Source organism: Mercenaria mercenaria, chromosome 3 (assembly GCF_021730395.1).
Source record: "Mercenaria mercenaria strain notata chromosome 3, MADL_Memer_1, whole genome shotgun sequence".
Classification (NCBI taxonomy): Eukaryota; Metazoa; Mollusca; class Bivalvia; order Venerida; family Veneridae; genus Mercenaria; species Mercenaria mercenaria.
Genome location: NC_069363.1, coordinates 58,579,417 through 58,600,576, shown reverse-complemented (window position 1 = coordinate 58,600,576; position 21,160 = coordinate 58,579,417). Strand labels below are relative to the sequence as shown.

Genomic DNA, 21,160 nt, shown 5'->3' with positions numbered 1-21,160 from the left:
CCACTGCACCCAGGACCTTCAAACTTCACTTGCTGATAGTATTTATTGAGTACACAACCCCTACTGACTTTGGGGTCACCAGATCAAAGGTCAAGGTCACAGGGGGGTATGTTAACTTTTTGCATGAAAGCACTTTACTCGCGAACCACTGTACCCAGGGCCTTCAAACTTCACATGCTGATAGTACTTACTGAGTACACCACCCCTACTGACTTTGGGGTCACCAGGTCAAAGGTCACAGTCACCAGGTGAAAGGTCAAGGCGCTGCGGGGACATTTGTCACCATTAGTGACAGCTCTTGTTTTTCTCTCTTTGGTCGTGTTGATGTTCTTTCGTGTTGCTTAAGTGTAGGGTTGATGTTCCATCATGTTGATGTTTTTGGTGATGTTTTGTCACAAACCCTAACCATAACCGTACCTCTAGCCAATACTGTTAGGGGTTGTCTAGGGGTACGAATTGTTCAGCAAATTGTTTTAACATTTTAAAAATTGGGGTCACCAGGTCAAAGGTCAAGGTCACAGGGGCCAATGTTAACTTTTTGCATGAAGGCACTTTACTCGCGAACCACTGCACCCAGGACCATCAAACTTCACATGCTGATAGTACTTACTGAGTATACCACCCCTACTGACTTTGGGGTCAACAGGTCAAAGGCCACGGTCACAGGGGCCAATGTTAACTTTTTGCATGAAGGCACTTTACTCGTGAACCACTTCACCCAGGACCTTCAAACTTCACATGCTTTAAAGTACTTATTGAGTACACCACACCTACTGACTTTGGGGTCACCAGGTCAAAGGTTAAGGTCACCAGGTCAAAGGTCAAGGCACTGCGGGGACATTTGTTACCATTAGTGACAGCTCTTGTTTTTCTCTCTTTGGTCGTGTTGATGTTCTTTCGTGTTGCTTAAGTGTAGGGTCGATGTTCCATCATGTTGATGTTTTTGGTGATGTTTTGTCACAAACCCTAACCATAACCGTACCTCTAGACAATACTGTTAGGTGTTGTCTAGGGGTACGAATTGTTCAGCCAGTTGTTTTAACATTTTTAAAATGCCTTCCAAAACATAAAAGAGACGTGCCATGAGAAAACCAACATAGTGGGTTTGCGACCAGCATGGATCCAGACCAGCCTGCGCATCCGCGCAGTCTGGTCAGGATCCATCCTGTTCGCTAACAGTTTCTCCAATTCCAATAGGCTTTAAAAGCGAACAGCATGGAGCCTGACCAGACTGCGCGGATGCGCAGGCTGGTCTGGATCCATGCTGGTCGCAAACCCACTATGTTGGTTTTCTCATGGCATGGCTCAAATAACGAACCGAGGAGCTCCAAATGAATATACTTTTCCATGCCGATTAATTTATTTGATAAAAGATTAATGAGCTTATTGAACTCTTGAATTAATTGTATTTATATTTCAGTAGAAATAAAACTAAATTGTTAAAAGCAAACTTTACAATATGACAAGGCATATATACACCTGCTTATGTTGTTATTTAACAGTTGAAATAATCAGCATGGAACAATTTGTTTTATAATCAGTTAAAAGACACAAGTAAAAGGGACTGTTTATATGACCTTCAATATATCTTATAATGGTTATCAAATGTCAGAAAAACATAAATACCCTAAATATTATTTTTAGCTCGACTTTTCGAAGAAAATGTAGAGCTATTGCACTCGCCCCAGCGTGGCGTCGGTGTCGGCGTCGCCGTTGGTTAAAGTTTTTGATAAAGTCAAATATCTCTGTTACTAACATAGCTATTGACTTGAAACTTAAAATAGTTATTTACTATCAAAGTCTACACCAGGAGAAACATCCCCATAACTCTGCTTTGAATTTTGACAGAATTATGCCCCTTTCTAACTTAGAAATTTGGTTAAAGTTTTTGATAAAGTCAAATATCTCTGTTACTGTCAAAGCTTTTGACTTGAAACTTAAAATAATTATTTACCATCAAAGTCTACACCAGGAGAAACAATCCCCATAACTCTGATTTAATTTTGACAGAATTATGCCCCTTTTTAACTTAGAATTTTTTTTTAAGAAATTGATAAAGTCAAATATCTCTGTTACTGTTAAAGCTTTTTATTTGAAACTCAAAATAGTTTTTTACAATCAAAGTCTACACCAGGAGACATAATTCCCATAACTCTGGTTTGAATTTTGACAGAATTATGCCCCTTTTTAACTTAGTATTTTTGGTTAGAGCTTTCGATAAAGTCAGATATCTCTTGTTACTATCAAAGCTTTTGACTTGAAACTTAAAATACTTATTTACTATCACAGTCTACACCAGGAGAAACAATCCCCATAACTCTGATTTGAATTTTGACAGAATTATGCCTCTTTTTAACTTAGAATTTTTAGCTCACCTGAGCACGAAGTGCTCAAAGGTGAGCTTTAGTGATCACCCTGTGTCCGGCGTCCGTCGTCGTCCGTCGTCCGTCCGTCCGTCCGTCCGTCCGTCCGTCGTCAACAATTTGACTGTTAACACTCTAGAGGTCACATTTTTGGCCCAATCTTAATGAAACTTGGTCAGAATGTTACCCTCCATAAAATCTTGGACGAGTTCGATATTGGGTCATCTGGGTTCAAAAACTAGGTCACCAGGTCAAATCAAAGGAAAAGCTTGTTAACACTCTAGAGGTCACAATTTTGACCCAATCTTAATAAAACTTGGTCAGAATGTTACCCTCCATAAAGTCTTGGACGAGTTCGATATTGGGTCATCTGGGGTCAAAAACTAGGTCACCAGGTCAAATCAAAGGAAAAGCTTGTTAACACTCTAGAGGTCACATTTTTGGCCCAATCTTAATGAAACTTGGTCAGAATGTTACCCTCCATAAAATCTTGGATAAGTTCGATATTGGGTCATCTGGGGTCAAAAACTAGGTCACCAGGTCAAATCAAAGGAAAAGCTTGTTAACACTCTAGAGGTCACAATTTTGGCCCAATCTTAATGAAACTTAGTCAGAATGTTATCCTTATAAAGTCTTGGATGAGTTTGATATTGGGTCATCTGGGGTCAAAAACTAGGTCACCAGGTCAAATCAAAGGAAAAGCTTGTTAACACTGTAGAGGCCGCATTTATGACTATATCTTCATGAAACTTGGTCAGAATGTTAATATTGATGATCTTAAGGTCCAGTTTGAATCTGGGTCATGTAGGATTAAAAACTAGGTCACCTGGTCAAATCAAAGGAAAAGCTAGTTAACACTGTAGAGGCCACATTTATGACCATATCTTAATGAAACTTGGTCAGAATGTTTATCTTGATGCTCTTTAGGTCAAGTTTAAACCTGGGTCAGCTTCGGTCAAAAACTAGGTCACTAGGTTAAATCAAAGGAAAAGCTTGTTAACACTAAAGAGGCCACATTTATGACTGTATCTTCATGAAACTTAGAATGTTAAACTTGATGATCTTTAGGTCAAGTTCGAATCTGGGTCATGTTGGGTCAAAAACTAGGTCACGGGGTCAAATCAAAAGAAAAGCTAGTTAACACTGTAGAGGCCACATTTATGAACATATCTTGATGAAACTTGGTCAGAATGTTAATCTTGATGATCTTTAGGTCAATAGGTCAGGTGAGCGATACAGGGCCTTCATGGCCCTCTTGTTTGTTAAAAGTCAAATATTTCTGTTACTATTAAAGCTTTTGACTTGAAATTCTAAATAGTTATTTAGTATCAAAGTCTACACCAGGAGACACAATTCCCATAACTCTGATTATAATTTTGACAGAGTTATGTCCTTTTTTAACTTGGAATTTCTTTACTGGCGAAGCTCTAATTCAGAGTCAAGCTCTGAGAAAAGTTGAGCGCGCTGTCTTATGGACAGCTCTTGTTAAAAAATGGTTTGTCATAACGTAATTAAACATTATGTTGTCTAATTTGTTTTGCGCCTAGTCTGAGTTCCTTCTGATTTGTAAAAGTTTGGTGTTCCCCGTTTGTTTACATTTTGAAAGAAAAATCTCGACAGTTGGTGAATCCTGGTATCTGTTAACCATTTTAATTCAAGTTTCTTATGAATATTAGGTAAATCATATTTGATATTTCATTTTCATCAAAATGTAAGATATACACATGTATATAAAAACCCTAAATATCTTGGAAAATGAGGTATGTACCCCTGCGTTGGTGTCTTTCCGCATCTCCACCTAGGTTAAAGTTTTTATGCACTTTCTCTTTTTTCTTCCTATCTCTGTTTTTTACTTGATGGATTTGCTTCAGACTTAAAAAGAGTTATTTCTCATCATCATCCACATCATCTGGCACAAAGGCCATAATTCTCACACCAATATTTTATGAATTATCCCCCCTTTTTAGCTCACCTGTCACAAAGTGACAAGGTGAGCTTTTGTGATCGCGTGGTGTCCGTCGTCCGTCCGTCCGTCCGTAAACTTTTGCTTGTGACCACTCTAGAGGTCACATTTTTCATGGGATCTTTATGAAAGTTGGTCAGAATGTTCAGCTTGATGATATCTAGGTCAAGTTTGAAACTGGGTCACATGCCATCAAAAACTAGGTCAGTAGGTCTAAAAATAGAAAAACCTTGTGACCTCTCTAGAGCCCATATATTTCACAAGATCTTCATGAAAATTGGTCAGAATGTTCACCTTGGTGATATCTAGGTCAAGTTCGAAACTGGGTCACATGCCTTCAAAAACTAGGTCAGTAGGTCTAAAAATAGAAAAACCTTGTGACCTCTCTAGAGGCCATATATTTCAAAAGATCTTCATGAAAATTGGTCAGAATGTTGATCTTGATGTTATCTAGGTCAGGTTCAAAACTGGGTCACGTGTCTTCAAAAAGTAGGTCAGTAGGTCAAATAATAGAAAAACGTTGTGACCTCTCTAAAGGCCATATTTTTCATGGGATCTGTATGAAAGTTGGTCTGAATGTTCATCTTGATGATATCTAGGTCAAGTTTGAAACTGGGTCACGTGCGATCAAAAACTAGGTCAGTAGGTCTAAAAATAGAAAAACCTTGTGACCTCTCCAGAAGCCAAATATTTCATGAGATCTTCATGAAAATTGGTCTGAATGTTCACCTTGATGATATCTAAGTCAAGTTCGAAAGCGGGTCACGTGCAATCAAAAACTAGGTCAGTAGGTCAAGTAATAGAAAAACCTTGTGACCTCTCTAGAGGCCATATTTTTCTGGGATCTGTATGAAAGTTGGTCTGAATGTTCATCTTGATGATATCTAGGTCAAGTTCGAAACTGGGTCACTTGCCTTCTAAAACTAGGTCAGTAGGTCAAATAATAGAAAAACCTTGTGACCTCTCTATAGGCCATATTTTTCATGGGATCTGTATGAAAATTGGTCTGAATGTTCATCTTGATGATATCTAGGTCAAGTTCGAAACAGGGTCAACTGCGGTCAAAAACTAGGTCAGTAGGTCAAATAATAGAAAAACCTTGTGACCTCTCTAGAGGCCATATTTTTCATGGGATCTGTATGAAAGTTGGTCTGAATGTTCATCTTGATGATATCTAGGTCAAGTTCGAAAGTGGGTCACGTGCCCTCAAAAACTAAGTCAATAGGTCAAATAATAGAAAAACCTTGTGACCTCTCTAAAGGCCATATTTTTCATGGGATCTGTATGAAAATTGGTCTGAATGTTCATCTTGATGATATCTAGGTCAAGTTCGAAACAGGGTCACGTGCGATCAAAAACTAGGTCAGTAGGTCTAAAAATAGAAAAACCTTGTGACCTCTCTAGAGGCCATACTTGTGTATGGATCTCCATAAAAATTGGTCAGAATGTTCATCTTGATGATATCTAGGTCAAGTTTGAAACTTGGTCACGTGCCTTAAAAAACTAGGTCAATAGGTCAAATAATAGAAAAACCTTGTGACCTCTCTAGAGACCATATTTTTCAATTGATCTTCATGAAAATGGTCAGAATTTTTATCTTGATGATATCTAGGTCAAGTTCAAAACTGGGTCACATGAGCTCAAAAACTAGGTCACTATGTCAAATAATAGAAGAAACGACGTCATACTCAAAACTGGGTCATGTGGGAAGAGGTGAGCGATTCAGGACCATCATGGTCCTCTTGTTACTTAGAAGTTCAGGTTAAAGTTTTGGTGCATTTTCAGTTATTACCAAATAGATTTGATTCAAATTTAAAAAATGTTGTTCTAAGTCATCACCAACATCAGATGACACAAGGTCCATAACTCTGGCACCAATTTTTCATGAATTATATGCCCCCTTTTTACTTAGAAGTTCAGGTTAAAGTTTTGGTGCACTTCCTCTCTATAATCTCAGTTATTACTAAATGGAATGGATTCAAACTGAAATAAGTTTATCCACATCATCACCCATCATATGACACAAGGGTCATAATTCTGGCACCAGTTTTTGATATATTATGCCCTCTTTTTACTTAGTATTTCAGGTTAAAGTTTTGATGTACTTTCACTCTTTATCTGTTATTACCAAATAGATTTGATTTAAACTTAAGATAGTTGTAGCACATTATCACCCACATCTTATGACATACTTAGGGCCATAACTCTGGCACCAATATTTCATGAGTAATCTCCCCTTTTTACTTAGAACTCATTTTAATGTTGGTGCACAACATCTGTGCACCAACCATCTGTGTTATTACTTAATGAATATTTTATTCAAACTTGAAAAATAGTTCTTCCACATTGTCGTTTTTGTCAATGTCCATAATTCTGGCACAAATATTTAGTGACTTATGTCCCTTTTTTACTTAAGAATTTTAGTTTAATTTTGATGCTTTTTATGCCCCCGAAGGGAGGCATATTAGTTTTCAACTGTCCCTCCGTTCGTCACAACGTTAACTTTTTGCATGAAGGCAACGTTAACTTTTTCAAACTTCACATGCTGATAGTACTTATTGAGTACACGACCCCTACTGACTTTGGGGTCACCAGGTCAAAGGTCAAGGTCACCAGGTCAAAGGTCAAGGTGCTGCAGGGGCATTTGTCACCAGTAGTGACAGCTCTTGTTCACTATATCTTTGTTGTTACTAAATGGATTTTACTCAAACTTAAAACGGTGGTTCCACATCAGTGACATGACACAATGTTCATGATGCTGGCACCAAAATTCTATGAGTTGTACCCCATTTTTACTAGAATTTCAGGTTCAGTTCAAGTTCAAACTATGATGCACTTCTGTTCTATCTCACTTATTTGATTCAAACTTTAAATAGTTGCTCACACATTAGTAGCCAAATGATATGACACAATGTCCTAGTGCATTACTTTTGCAGAAATTTCCATGAATTATGTCTCTTTTATACTTATTTAATGTTTTGATACACTTCTCTATCCCTGTTATTTCTAAATACATTTGACACAAACAGAAGCTATTGTCCAATATCTTCATCCACATTGGAGTAATTAGACACTTCAGGGACAGCTCTAGCTTCCTCAAATGTGCCCAGTTTCATTATCCAGCATCAAAATAGTTGAGCACACTGTCTCCTGTGACAGCTCTTGTTTTTATCATTGTATTCTTTCCATATAACTTCTTTTGTCAGGGCCACCTCTGCCATTCACCAATGTAGCCAAATGCTACAAATCTAAAGAACTCAGGCTACAGATTTTTGAAAGTGGCGATTCGGCTTCAATTTTGCAATTTCTCTCAAAAAGTGGCTTCAACTTTTTGAGGTCAAGGGTAGGCCCTGTTTGTGAAAAACTTTTGAATAGTCAATTTACACATCTACCCTCTGACAGCTAGATCTTGTTCCTTTGACAGTTACCGATTCTAATGTTCTGACCGTAAGGTAAGAGTGAAAAAGGTTTTTTGTATCTGTATAACGATACAAACAAAGAGAAATAAAGTTCTCTTGATATATTTTGAAAAGCTTGCTTTATGCTTCATGTACTAGGTTTAACTAATTTAGATATTGGAATTAGTTCATTTAGACTTTAGTTGGATAGATCTGTAACTTACAATATAAATAATACAATTTAAGTAACAATATACAACAATTGAATTTATTGTTTTCCAGGTTTTCAGAACATAAAAAAACAATGGTGGGACCAAAGCCCCCTACAGAAGCAGGCAGTAGCAGTGAGAAGAGTAAAGCAAAGAAAGGCAAGTATAAGTTGTCCGTGTAAAACTTACTAAATATATATTGCATGTTTGACATTATGGGAGTGAAATAAAGGTATACAGTGCTGTAATAACACTTTAACCTTGATGTCATTTTAAGTATAGGATACGGTGGACTTTGTCTATAATGTGATAAAAAGAGTAACATTTGTCTCTGTCCACATTGAATTGAATAAAATTGATAAAATACTGGCCAGAGTCTAACGTTTTATTATTTTATTCAGCTTGTTCAAGAAATTCAGTTAGAAAAACACACTCATGTAATATCATTATCTAACAGTGAAATGGTTATGTTTTTGAAATCATTTTGCAGAATTCCCTTGATATTTGACATTTGTAGGACAGAGAGTCTCTACAGTACTTAATATTTGTATGAGCTTTTTTACAGTTCATTGTACATTCTTTGAAATGGCTGTTTTAAATCAAAAGTGAGTGTAGTGTAGAGCACCTTTGTTTTTATTCTCCGATGCCATTGTATAACATCTCATGTGCAGTCATCTGTGCTTGATCCGTGTATCTACCAAACCTTTGAAAGATAGAAATTGTGCTGTACAGTTGTTTCAGTAAGTCTTTTCATGCAAAACCTCAAAACTGCCCTCCAGCAAAATACTCCATGCAATAATACCAGTACATGTTATTGTACATGCAGGATTTTCATAGATTTCCAGGAATCACTTCAGAATCTCCTACATACATTTCACCAACATTACTTTATCTTGTAAAGCTTTCTGCTCTTGACTTCTGATAATGACAATTATATTTTTTAAACATAACAATTTTAGTTCTAGACTGGTATCAGTCAGTAGAGTCTGTTTTGACTGTTCACAATAAGAATCAGTGTTGAAAGGAGGGGAAAATAGATGTTATTAACCTTTACCCTGCTACATTTCTTAAATGAACTGGTCTGTCATTCAATTTGGTAAGTACCATTTATTATTCGAAGGGGTGTTCACTGAAATTTTACTAACTGAATAGCAAACAGTGCTGACTATGATCAGCCTGCAAGGACATGCAGGCAGTCTGGTCGCAAAGGCAAAATTAATTGCCACCAGCAAGCTTAACCCTTAGCCTGCTGGCGGCAGATGATTCTGCCTTTGCGACCAGTGCAGACCAAGATCAGCCTGCACATCCGTGCAGTCTGATCATGGTCTGCACTGTTCGCTATTCAGTCAGTAAATTTTCAGTGCAAACCCCTTTGAATAATAAATGGTACAGTCCAAATTGAAAGATGGACCAGTCCATTATAGAAATACAGCAGGGTAAGGGTTAAAGGTTAAAGATTTCTTGATATCAACAAACTTTGAAAGTCTAATTTAGTTACATATATGTGACAGTTTTGCATGTGTTTTTGTTTTGTAGAAGAGTTTGAATTCTTCTTTGGGAACAAGTTCATCTTCAGCCAGTTCCATCCAGCCAAGTTTACAGTGGATGAAATAACTTACAATTGTATGGAACAGTATATGCACCATCAGAAAGCAGGTATGTGTAACATAAGAAACCAGTAGATTTTGGGCATGCAATGGTTATAAAAATATCATGAAAAATTCTTATTATTATTATGTCTCCCCCAGGAGACATATTGTTTTTGCCCTGTCCGTCCGTCCGTCTGTCGTCCGTCCTTCCGTCCGTCCGTCCGTACGTCACACTTCATTTCCAAGCAATAACTGGAGAACCATTTGATCTAGAACCTTCAAACTTAATAGGGTTGTAGGGCTGCTGGAGTAGACGACCCCTATTGTTTTTGGGGTCACTCTGTCAAAGGTCAAGGTCACAGGGGCCTGAACATTGAAAACCATTTCTGATCAATAACTAGAGAACCACTTGACCCAGAATGTTGAAACTTCATAGGATGATTGGTCATGAAGAGTAGATGACCCCTATTGATTTTGGGGTCACTCCGTCAAAGGTCAAGTTCACAGGGGCCTGAACATTGAAAACCATTTCCAATCAATAACTAGAGAACCACTTGACCCAGAATGTTGAAACTTCATAGGATGATTGGTCATGAAGAGTAGATGACCCCTATTGATTTTGGGGTCACTCTGTCAAAGGTCAAGGTCACGGGCCTGAACATTGAAAACCATTTCCGATCAATAACTAGAGAACCACTTGACCCAGAATGTTGAAACTTCATAGGATGATTGTTCATAAAGAGTAATTGATCCCTATTGATTTTGGGGTCACTCTATCAAAGGTCAAGGTCACAGGGGCCTGAACATTGAAAACCATTTCCGATCAATAACTAGAGAACCCCTTGACCCAGAATGTTGAACTTCATAGGATGATTGTACATGCAAAGTAGATGACCCCTATCGTTTTTTAGGGTCACTCCATTAAAGGTCAAGGTCACAGGGGCCTGAACATTGAAAACCTTTTCCCGGTCAATAACTGAGAACCATTGACCCCGAATGTTGAAACTTAATAGGATGATTGGTCTTGCAGAGTAGATGACCCCTAATGATTTGGAGTCACTCTGTGAAAGGTCAAGGTCACAGGGGCCCGAACATTGAAAAACCATTTCCGGTCAGTAACTTGAGAACCACTTGACCCAGAATGATGAAACTTCATAGGATGATTGGTCATGCGATTTAGATGACCTTAACGATTTGAGGGTCACTCTTTTAAAAGGGTTTCAAAGCCACAGGGGCCTGAACATGGAAAACCCTTTTCCCAATAAATAACTTGAGAACCTCTCGACCCAGAAGGGTTGAAACTTCATAGGATGATTGTTCATGCAGAGTAATGACCTATTGTTTTTGGGGTCACTCTGTTAAAGTTCAAGGTCACAGGGCCTGAACTTTGATAACCAGTTCCGATCAATAACTTGAGAACAACTTGACCCAGAATGTTGAAACTTCATAGGATGATTGAACATGCAGAGTAGATGACCCTATAGATTTTGGGGTCAGTCTATTAAAGGTCAAGGTCACAGTGGCCTGTTCATGTAAAATCCTTTTTTGGAAATAACTTGAGAACCACTTTACCTACAATGTTGAAACTTAATAGGATGATTGGACATGCAGAGTAGATGACCCCTATTTATTTTGAGGTCACTTGATCAAAGGTCAAGGTCACAGGAGCCTGAACAGTGACTTGAGAACCACTAGGCCAAGCATTTTCTAGTTTTATTATTATATTTGTCAACAAATATTTTCCTTTTCATAAAAAATGCCAAAAATAGGTATAACTTTTAAAGTTATCACGTATTTTTAGCTCACCTGAGCACAAAGTGCTCAGGGTGGGCTTTTGTGCTCACCCTGTGTCCGTCGGCGGCGTCGTCGTCCTCAACAATTTGACTGTTAACACTCTAGAGGTCACAATTTTGGCCCAATATTAATGAAACTTGGTCAGAATATTACTCTTAATAAAATCTTGGACGAATTTGATATTGGGTCATCTGGGGTCAAAAACTAGGTCACCAGGTCAAATCAAAGGAAAAGCTTGTTAACACTCTAGAGGTCACAGTTTTGGCCCAATCTTAATGAAACTTGGTCAGAATGTTACCCTCAATAATATCTTGGACGATTTTCGTATTGGGTCATCTGGTGTCAAAAACTAGGTCACCAGGTCAAATTAAAGGAAAAGCATGTTAACGCTCTAGAGGTCACAATTTGGGCCCAATCTTAATAAAACTTGGTCAGAATGTTACCCTCAATAAAGTCTTGGAAGAATTCGATATTGGGTCATCCGGGGTCAAAAACTAGGTCACCAGGTCAAATCAAAGGAAAAACTTTTTAACACTGTAGAGGCCACATTTATGACTGTATCTTCATGAAACTTAGTCAGAATGTTAATCTTGATGATCTTTAGGTCAAGTTCGAATCTGGGTCATGTGGGGTCAAAAACTAGGTCACAGGGTCAAATCAAAGGAAAAGCTAGTTTACACTGTAGAGGCCACATTTATGACCATATCTTAATGAAACTTGGTCAGAATGTTAATCTTCATTATCAATAAGTCAAGTACAAAACTGGGTCAGGTGGGTTCAAAAACTAGGTCACTAGGTCATTTCAAAGAAGAAGCTAGTTAACACTCTAGAGGCCACATTTATGACTGTATCTTCATGAAACTTAGTCAGAATGTTAATCTTGATGATCTTTAGGTCAAGTTCGAATCTGGGTCATGTGGGGTCAAAACTAGGTCACAGGGTCAAATCAAAGTAAAAGCTAGTTTACATTGTAGAGGCCACATTTATGACCATATCTTAATGAAACTTGGTCAGAATGTTAAGCTTGATTTTCTATAGGTCAAGTACAAATCTGGGTCAGGTGGGGTCAAAAACTAGGTCAGTAGGTCAATTCAAAGGAAAAGCTTGTTAACACTCTAGAGGCATCATTTATGACTGTATCTTCATGAAACTTGGTCAGAATGTTAATCTTGGTGATTTTTAGGTCAAATTCGAATCTGGGTCATGTGGGGTCAAAAACTAAGTCACAGGCACAAATCAGAGGAATAGCTATTTAACACTATAGAGGCCAAATTTATGACCATATCTTAATGAAACTTGGTCAGAATGTTAATCTTGATGATTTTTAGGTCAAATAGGTCAGGTGAGCAATACAGGGCCTTCATGGCCCTCTTGTTTAAATAAAATACACTGTTTCCGATTCTCACTAATTGATACATAGGTTGACTTACATTCCTATAAACAATGACCCTTGTTTAATGGAACCATACTGCGATAATCATTAGTCCCCAACTGTGCTAATAAAAACAGAAATCCCTTGGCACACTGCCGAGATCTAGGCCTTTAAACAAAATGTGACTGCCTGTGCCTGTTACCATTTGTTATAGATGTTATATCACACAGCTTATTTTGTTTCTGTTTTTGTTTGTTTGTTTGGTTTTTACGCCGTTTTTCAACAGTTATTTTCAGTCTTAACGGCGGGCAGTTAACCAACCAGTATTCCTGAATTCTTACAAACCTGTTCTCCTCAAAGTAAACTGCCAACTTCTCCCATGAATCAGAGGTGGAGGACTAATGATTTCAGACCCCCCCCAATGTTGTTTATCAAATAGTCACAAAATAGCCCCGCCGAGGATCAAACTCGGGACCGAGTCTGTAGACCAACGCTTTTACCTACTGAGCTAAGCGGTGTGCTTGTTGTCTGTTTTAAACCTTGGAGAAATAATGCCTAGAAAAGAGGAAGTCCTTAATTTCATATGCAGTTCTTTTAAAAACACCATATGCATACAAAAAGATAAGGTAGTGTGCATGTTTTAATTTTAAAAAAATGAGGTCTTCAGTTAGGGCTTACAAATGGAGACTGTGGATCATCTTTGTGTTTCAACACTTTTCAGAATTAGGCGCCCTCCCTATTTCTAAAATATTTTTTGCTCATCTGATTTTTTTTTTTTATAAATCTACGAGGTATTGTCATCACTTGATCATCGACGTCCGCATTGAAACTAGCACACTTGTTTGTCATCATTAGGTGACTTAGTAGGCCAAGAACTCTAACCTACACTTTGTTAGAATTATGGCCCTTTTTATACTTAGAAATTCTGAACTATAACCCTTTTCTTACATACTGACCAGTACTTGCAGAGGAGTGATGGCACCCATAGGCAGTGCTCTTGTAAACATTTCTCACAACTGCTTAGATCTCATATGGGTTCTTAGTGTCCACACAAACTTTTATTGTTTCTTATTTTTCTTCATACCTCAACACCTACCTTCCTACATATCATACAATAATAATATGTAGGTAAACATTTTCAAATAGTTGAGCTTGCTGTCCTACAGAGCTCTTGTTTATATGTATAACTTATTTCCCTGTCAGTCAGGTCTTTCTTTAACAAATGCATTAGCCAGTGGTTATTGGTTATTTCTGTCTATTGCACTCTTTTGTTTGCATCTCATTTTCATGATTATTTTTTTAAACAGTTATACTGATAATTCAGAAACACCATAAATATTTAGAAAAAATAATAAACCTTTGATTATATATATATAACTTTGTTTTAGTCACATTTAAAGACAATGTGCGAGCTTATGAAATTATGAGAACCACGGACCCGAAACAACAGAAGAAACTTGGGCGTCAAGTCACACCGTTCGACAAAGGGGTATGGGGCCAGAAGTGTGTAGCAGTAGTGATGAAGGGAAGCCTGGCAAAGGTAACTTCAAAGCAAATATAGAAGCATTACATTGTTTATATATTAAATGTGTAAATGTATCACACAGTTTCATTGATACTTGCTCCATTTATAGCTAAATAGGCATTGATTTTGTTCCTTTCATAGAGGAATACACTTCTGCTACATTCATGTTCTGGTAGGCTTGATTACAAAACTCCATTTACACAGTACTTTGGTAGCATTTTACTTATCTGTGTAAATAACTCACAGATAATTTTAGAAATGGAAAATGTTCTGTTAAGCGGCCCAGAAAGGGGTACGTGAAAATTGCAATATTATATCAAATTGGCACCTGAGTCCTGATTTTTAATGTCATAAAAGTTGGAAACAGTAGAAAAAATTACTGTTTACTTTGGTTCATTGATATAAATTAATATACTTGAATGTATTATATCAAATACGATGATAGCTTAAATTATGCAAAGAAACAGCTTTAAAATTTAAATAAATGTGTCCTTTTTATGCATATAATACAAAGTTACTGTTCGAATACTTTATTTGGCATAAATCTTCGACGCATACTTTCTCAGGTGTCATTTTGTAGAATGTAAATTACAGCGTAATTGAAATGTTAATGCAGTGTGCTGATTTAATGCACATATTTATACCATACTTACAGAGAACATGAGATGTGCTTCATGTATGACTTTCATATTTGATATACGAAACATTACAACTTACGTGATAGTTCTTGAAACATCAATAAACACATACAAACAAACATACAGAGAATATGCTACACACTGCATATACACCTAATTAGCTAACAATAACTTTGCAACAACTGAACGAATTTTAATAGCATGACTGCTGTTGGATACAGGTTAAAGTTTTGGAGCACTTTCACTCTATCTCAGTTATTTCTGAATGGATTTGACTCAAACTTAAAACAGTTGTTCCACATCATCACCCACATCATATCACACAAGGTCCATATCTCTGGCACCAATTTTTCATGAATATGCCCCCTTTTTTCTTAGAATTTAAGGTTAATTTTGATGTATTTTCACTATATCTCTGTTATTACAGAAGGGATTTGATTCAAACTTAAAACATTTGTAGCACATCATCACTCACACCATATGACACAAGGACCATAACTCTGGCACTAATATTTCATGAATTATTTCACCTTTTCTGCTTAGAATTTCAGGTTAATGCTGGTGCACTTTTACTTTATTTTTAGCCCACCTGTCATGTAGTGACAAGGTGAGCTTTAATGATCACCCTTCGTCTGTCCGTCCAACAACAATTTCTTGTGAACACGATAGAGACCACATTTTGCAATTGATTTAAATGAAACTTGCACAAAACTTATATTGGTGTAATATCTCGGTTCCTTTCGAAAACTGGCCAGATGTCATCATGGATTCCAGAGTTATGGCCCCTTAAAAAGCCAAAAATTTGCTATTTTGGCTTGTGAACACAAAACATACCACATTTTGCAATCGATTTCAATCAAACCTGCACACAACTTGTATTGGCATAATATCTCGGTTCCTATCGAAAACTGGCCACATCCCATCTTGTGTTCCAGAGTTATGGCCCATTAAAGGGCCAGATTTGCTATTTTGGCTGGTGCAGCCATATAGAAACTTCAGTTATGGTTTGATTTGATACAAACTTGCAAGTTATCTTTAACAACAATAGATCTTGGATTCCATGATGAATCTGTCAGATCCAAACATAGGTTCCGGAGTCACGGCCACTGACTGACCCCTGAAAGAGCCAAAATTTGTTAATTTTTACCTTGTCAACACAAAAGAAGTGACATTTTACATTCGATTTGAACCACACTTACACAAACTGAAGTCACGATAAGATCTCGGTTCCTTTTGAAAACTGGCTAGATTCAATCATGGATTCTGTTACTGCCCCTGTCCATTTTGGCCCTTTCAGCCATATAGAGGTTTCATTTATGCTTTGATTTGATACAAACTTGCACAGAATGTTTACCTTGATGATTTTTAGGCCAAGTTCGAAACTGGGTCATGTGGGGTCAAAAACTCATGAGACCAGCTTGTTAACTCCCTAGAGGCCACATTTATGACCCTATCTTCATGAAACTATGCCAAATTTAAATCTGGGTCATATGGGGTCAAAAACTAGGTCACCCAGTCAAATCAAAGGTAAAGCTTGTTAACATCCTAGAGGCCACATTTATGACCCTATCTTCATGAAACTTGATCAGAATGTTTATATTTAATGATTCCTAGGCCAAATTCCAAACTGGATCATGCAGGGCAAAACTAGTAAACCGCTAATCAAAGGAGAAGCTTTTAAACTTAGAGGGCCATATTTATTCTATCTTCGTGAAACTTTGTCAGAAAGTTTATCTTGATGATTCTTAGGCCAAGTTTAATAGGTGAGCGATATAGGGTCATCATGACCCTCTTGTTGTTATTACTTTTAATGAATTTGATTTAAACTTGAAAAGTTTACATTTAATCTTTGTTTTATCATATGCACAAGGTCCCTTAATTCTAGCTCAAATATTCCGTGAATATGTTCCCTTTCCACTTAGGAATTTCTTTTAAATTTTTTGCTTTTCCAATGTATTCAAATGATTTTATTCAAACTTTAAAACGTTGTTCCACATGGGTGAGGTCACCCACATCATATGACAAAATGTTCATGATGCTGGCACCAAAATACTATGAGTTATGCCCCCTTTTTACTAGCATTTCAGGCTCAAGTGCTCAGTGTCATGGTGCATTACTTTTCAGTTATGTCCCTTTTTGTGCCCCCCCCCCCCCCCCCCCCCCAATGAGTGGTGGGGGCATATAGATTTGTTCTTGTCCTTCCGTCCTCTGTCCGTCCGTCCTTCCGAAAATGTTGTGTCGCGCCTAGCTCCAAAAGTATTTGACATAGAGTCACAAAACTTTACTGGAATGTTGGTCAGCAAGTTTAGTTGTGCACCTGGGGTGTTGCGTCCGGATTCATTCAGTCATGTAGGAGTTATGGCCCCTGACTTTGTAAAATTGGTCATTTTAGGTTTGTGTCTCGCCTAGCTCCAAAAATATTTGACGTAGAGTCACAAAACTTTACAGGAATGTTGGTCAGCATGTGTAGTTGTGCACCTGGGGTTTCACGTCCAGATTCATTCAGTCATGTAGGAGTTATGGTCCCTGACTTATTTTGTTTTTAAGTTTTTTCATTACACAAGACCAGACTTCCTGTCCAGACTTACTACAAAAAAAAAGAAAGTTTGTGAAACATGTATGTTAAAATTTACTTGACCTAGAATCATAAAACATTAGAGGATTGTTTTATTGCCTGTGAAGTGTTCTCTTTAGGATTTTACTCAGCTAGACCAGAGTTATGGCTAACTAAGTGAAAAATACACATAAGGTTCTTAAAAGTTTGTGTTGCAAACATCTTAAAATTATTTAACTTGAGTCATAAAACCATGTTACAGTGGCAGGAGTGGGGGCACCTGTGTCCTATGGACACACATCTAGTTTACTTATTTGGTGTTTTGATACACTTCCCTATCTCTGTTATTACTAAATATATTTGACATAGACTTAAGCTATTGTCAGCTAAATTCATCCACATTGGAGTCATTGAACACTCCAGTGATAGCCCCAGCTTCCTCAGATGTGCCCAGTTTCACTACCCAGCATTGAAATAGACGAGTGCACTGTCTCCTGTGACAGCTGTTGTTTTGGCACATATATCTCAAGAAGTATTTGTTGAGTCATGATACCTATCAGTATATTATTCTGCTTGTGAAGTCGTTCACATTAGATTTTATGTGCCATGCCATGAGAAAACCAACATGGCGGCTTTGCGACCAGCATGGATCCAGACCAGCCTGCGCAGTCTGGTCAGGATCCATGCTGTTCGCTTCCAAAGCCTATTGGTATTAGAGATACTGTTAGTGAACATCATGGATCCTGACCAGACTGCGCGGATGCGCAGGCTGGTCTGGATCCATGCTGGTCGCATAGCCACTATGTTGGTTTTCCCATGGCACGGCTCATATGTGGAATTTCACTCATCTAGAACTATTGCCCTTGAATTAGTCAAAAATATATGAATGTGCTTAAATGGCTTAAAAGTGTCAAATACATGTATATCTCAATATCTCTTAATAATTCTTTTGCCATACACAATACAGGAAGTTTTTTTTTTCACTCTTTTGGTACCCCAGTGTGTGGCTAGATACAAAAGATCGGATGAAAAACTTTAGTATTGTATGGGGCAATTACAGTTTGCTGTCTGTCAGTCAGTCACACTAAATCAGATCCTGCAATAACTTTAAAAGATATCTTTGACTTAAACTTGGTATATGGATAGATGACAATATTGAGAATATGCACAACCAGCTTTGTTGTTTTGGCAACAAATAGTCCAGAAATATGACCAATAATTGACAGAGTGGGATCTAGGGATAACTTTAAAAGTACAAGATATTTTTAGCTCACCTGTCACAAAGTGACAAGGTGAGCTTTTGTGATCGAGTGGTGTCCGTTGTCCGTCGTCTGTGCGTGCGTGCGTTCGTCCGTCCGTAAACTTTTGCTTGTGACCACTCTAGAGGTCACATTTTTCATGGGATCTTTATGAAAGTTGGTCAGAATGTTTTATATTGATGATTTTCTAGGTAGATTCGAAAAATGGGTCACGTGCCTTCAAAAACTAGGTCAGTAGGTCTAAAAATAGAAAACCTTGTGACCTCTCTAGAGCCATATATTTACAAAATCTTCATGAAAATTGGTCAGAATGTTCACCTTGATGATATCTAGGTCAGATTCGAAACTGGGTCACGTGCCGTCAAAAACTAGGTCAGTAGTTCTAAAAATAGAAAAACCTTGTGACCTCTCTAGAGGCCATATATTTCACAAGATCTTCATGAAAATTGGGGCAAAACGTTCACCCTTTATGATATCTAGGTCAAGTTCGAAAGTGGGTTTACGTGCCGTCAAAAACTTTGGTCAGTAGGTCAAATAATATAAAAACCTTGTGACCTCTCTTAAAAGGCCATATTTTTCATGGGATCTGTATGAAAGTTGGTCTGAATGTTCTTTTTGATGATTCTAGGTCAAATTTGAAACTGGGTCATGTGCGGTCAAAAACTAGGTCAGTAGGTCTAAAAATAGAAAAACCTTGTGACCTCTCTAGAGGCCATATATTTCATGAGATCTTCATGAAAATTGGTCAGAATGTTCATCTTGATGATATCTAGGTCAAGTTCGAAAGTGGGTTACGTGCCATCAAAAAGTAGGTCAGTAGGTCAAATAATAGAAAAACCTTGTGACCTCTCTAGACGTCATACTTGTGAATGGATCTCCATAAAAATTGGTCAGAATGTTCACCTTGATGATATCTAGGTCAAGTTTGAAACTGGGTCATGTGCTGTTAAAAACTAGGTCAGTAGTTCAAATAATAAAAAAACCTTGTGACCTCATTAGGGGCCCTACTTTTCATGGGATCTGTATGAAAGTTGGTCTGAATGTTCATCTTGATGATATCTAGGTCAAGTTTGAAACTGGGTCAACTGCGGTCAAAATCTAGGTCAGTAGGTCTAAAATTATTAAAATCTTTTGACCTCTCTAGAAGCCATATGTTTCAATGGATCTTCATGAAAATTGATCTGAATGTTCACCTCATCGAAAATGGGTCACGTGCGGTCAAAAACTAGGCCCGTATGTATAAAAAAAAGAAAACCTTGTGACTCTCTTGAGGCCATATTTTTCATGAGATCTTCATGAAAATTAGTGAGAATGTTCACCTTGTGATATCTAGGTAAAGTTTTTAAAAAAGGGTCACGTTACCTTTGAAAAACTAGGTCAATAGGTCAAATAATAGGAAAAAAAACCTTGTGACCTCTCTAGAGAACCATATTTTTCAATGGATCTTCATGAAAATTGATCAGAAATTTTTTTCTTTATAATATCTAGGTCAAGTTCAAAACTAGGTCACTATGTCAAATGATAGAAAAAACGACATCATACTCAAAACTGGGTCATGTGGGAAGAGGTGAGCGATTCAGGACCATCATGGTCCTCTTGTTTCATGAAAGTTGGTACATGGATAGATGGCAATATGGAGAATATGCAACTCCTTTGATATTATTGCTATTACAACAAATGGTCCAAAAAATGACAAAAAGTGGATTCTGCAATTACTTAAGAAGTGCAAGAGATTTTTTCATGAATCTTTTAATAAGTAAAAGACTGTGTGGAGAACAAGAGTATTGTTCTATTTTCTTCGTTTGTCCATTTGTTGATCCATTTTTAGCTCACCTGAGCAATGCTCAGGTGAGTTTTTGTGATCGCTCGATGTCCGGCGTCTGTCTGTCGTCTGTCTGTCTGTCAACATTTAGCTTGTGTATGCAATAGAGGCTGTATTTTGCAATTGATCTTCATGAATTTTAGTCAGAATGATTACCTTGATGAAATCTAGGCCAAGTTCGAAAATGGGTCATCTGGGGTCAAAAACAAGGTCACTAGGTCAAATCAAAGAAAAACCTTGTGTATGCAATGAGGCTGTATTTTTCAACTGACCTTCATGAAATTTTGTCAGAATGATTACCTTGATGAAATGTAGGCCAAGATCGAAAATTGGTCATCTGGGGTAAAAAACTAGGTCACTAGGTCAAATCAAAGAAAAACCTTGTGTATACGATAGAGGCTGTATTTTGCAATTGATCTTCATGAAATTTGGTCGGAATGATTGCCTTGATGAAATCTAGGCCATGTTCGAAAATGGGTCATCTGGGGTCAGAAACTAGGTCACTAGGTCAAATCAAAGAGAAACCTTGCGCATGCAATAGAGGCTGTATTTTTAATTCGATTTTCATGAAATTTGATCAGAATGATTGCCTTGATAAAATTTAGGTCGAGTTTGAATATGGGTCATCTGGGGTCAAAAAGTAGGTCACTAGATCAGATCAAAGAAAAACCTTG

General features: G+C 37.5%; 1 protein-coding gene across 1 annotated transcript in view; it reads left to right on the top strand.

Annotated features, from left to right (window-relative positions):
* LOC123524640 (protein starmaker-like) overlaps window positions 1–21,160 on the top strand; it is a 29,703-nt gene that overhangs the window by 4,288 nt on the left and 4,255 nt on the right. The window contains exons 2-4 of the mRNA XM_045302970.2: window positions 8,007–8,092; window positions 9,470–9,589; window positions 14,077–14,228. Coding sequence (XP_045158905.2) covers window positions 8,007–8,092; window positions 9,470–9,589; window positions 14,077–14,228 — 358 coding nt within the window. The remainder of the gene's footprint in view (window positions 1–8,006; window positions 8,093–9,469; window positions 9,590–14,076; window positions 14,229–21,160) is intronic.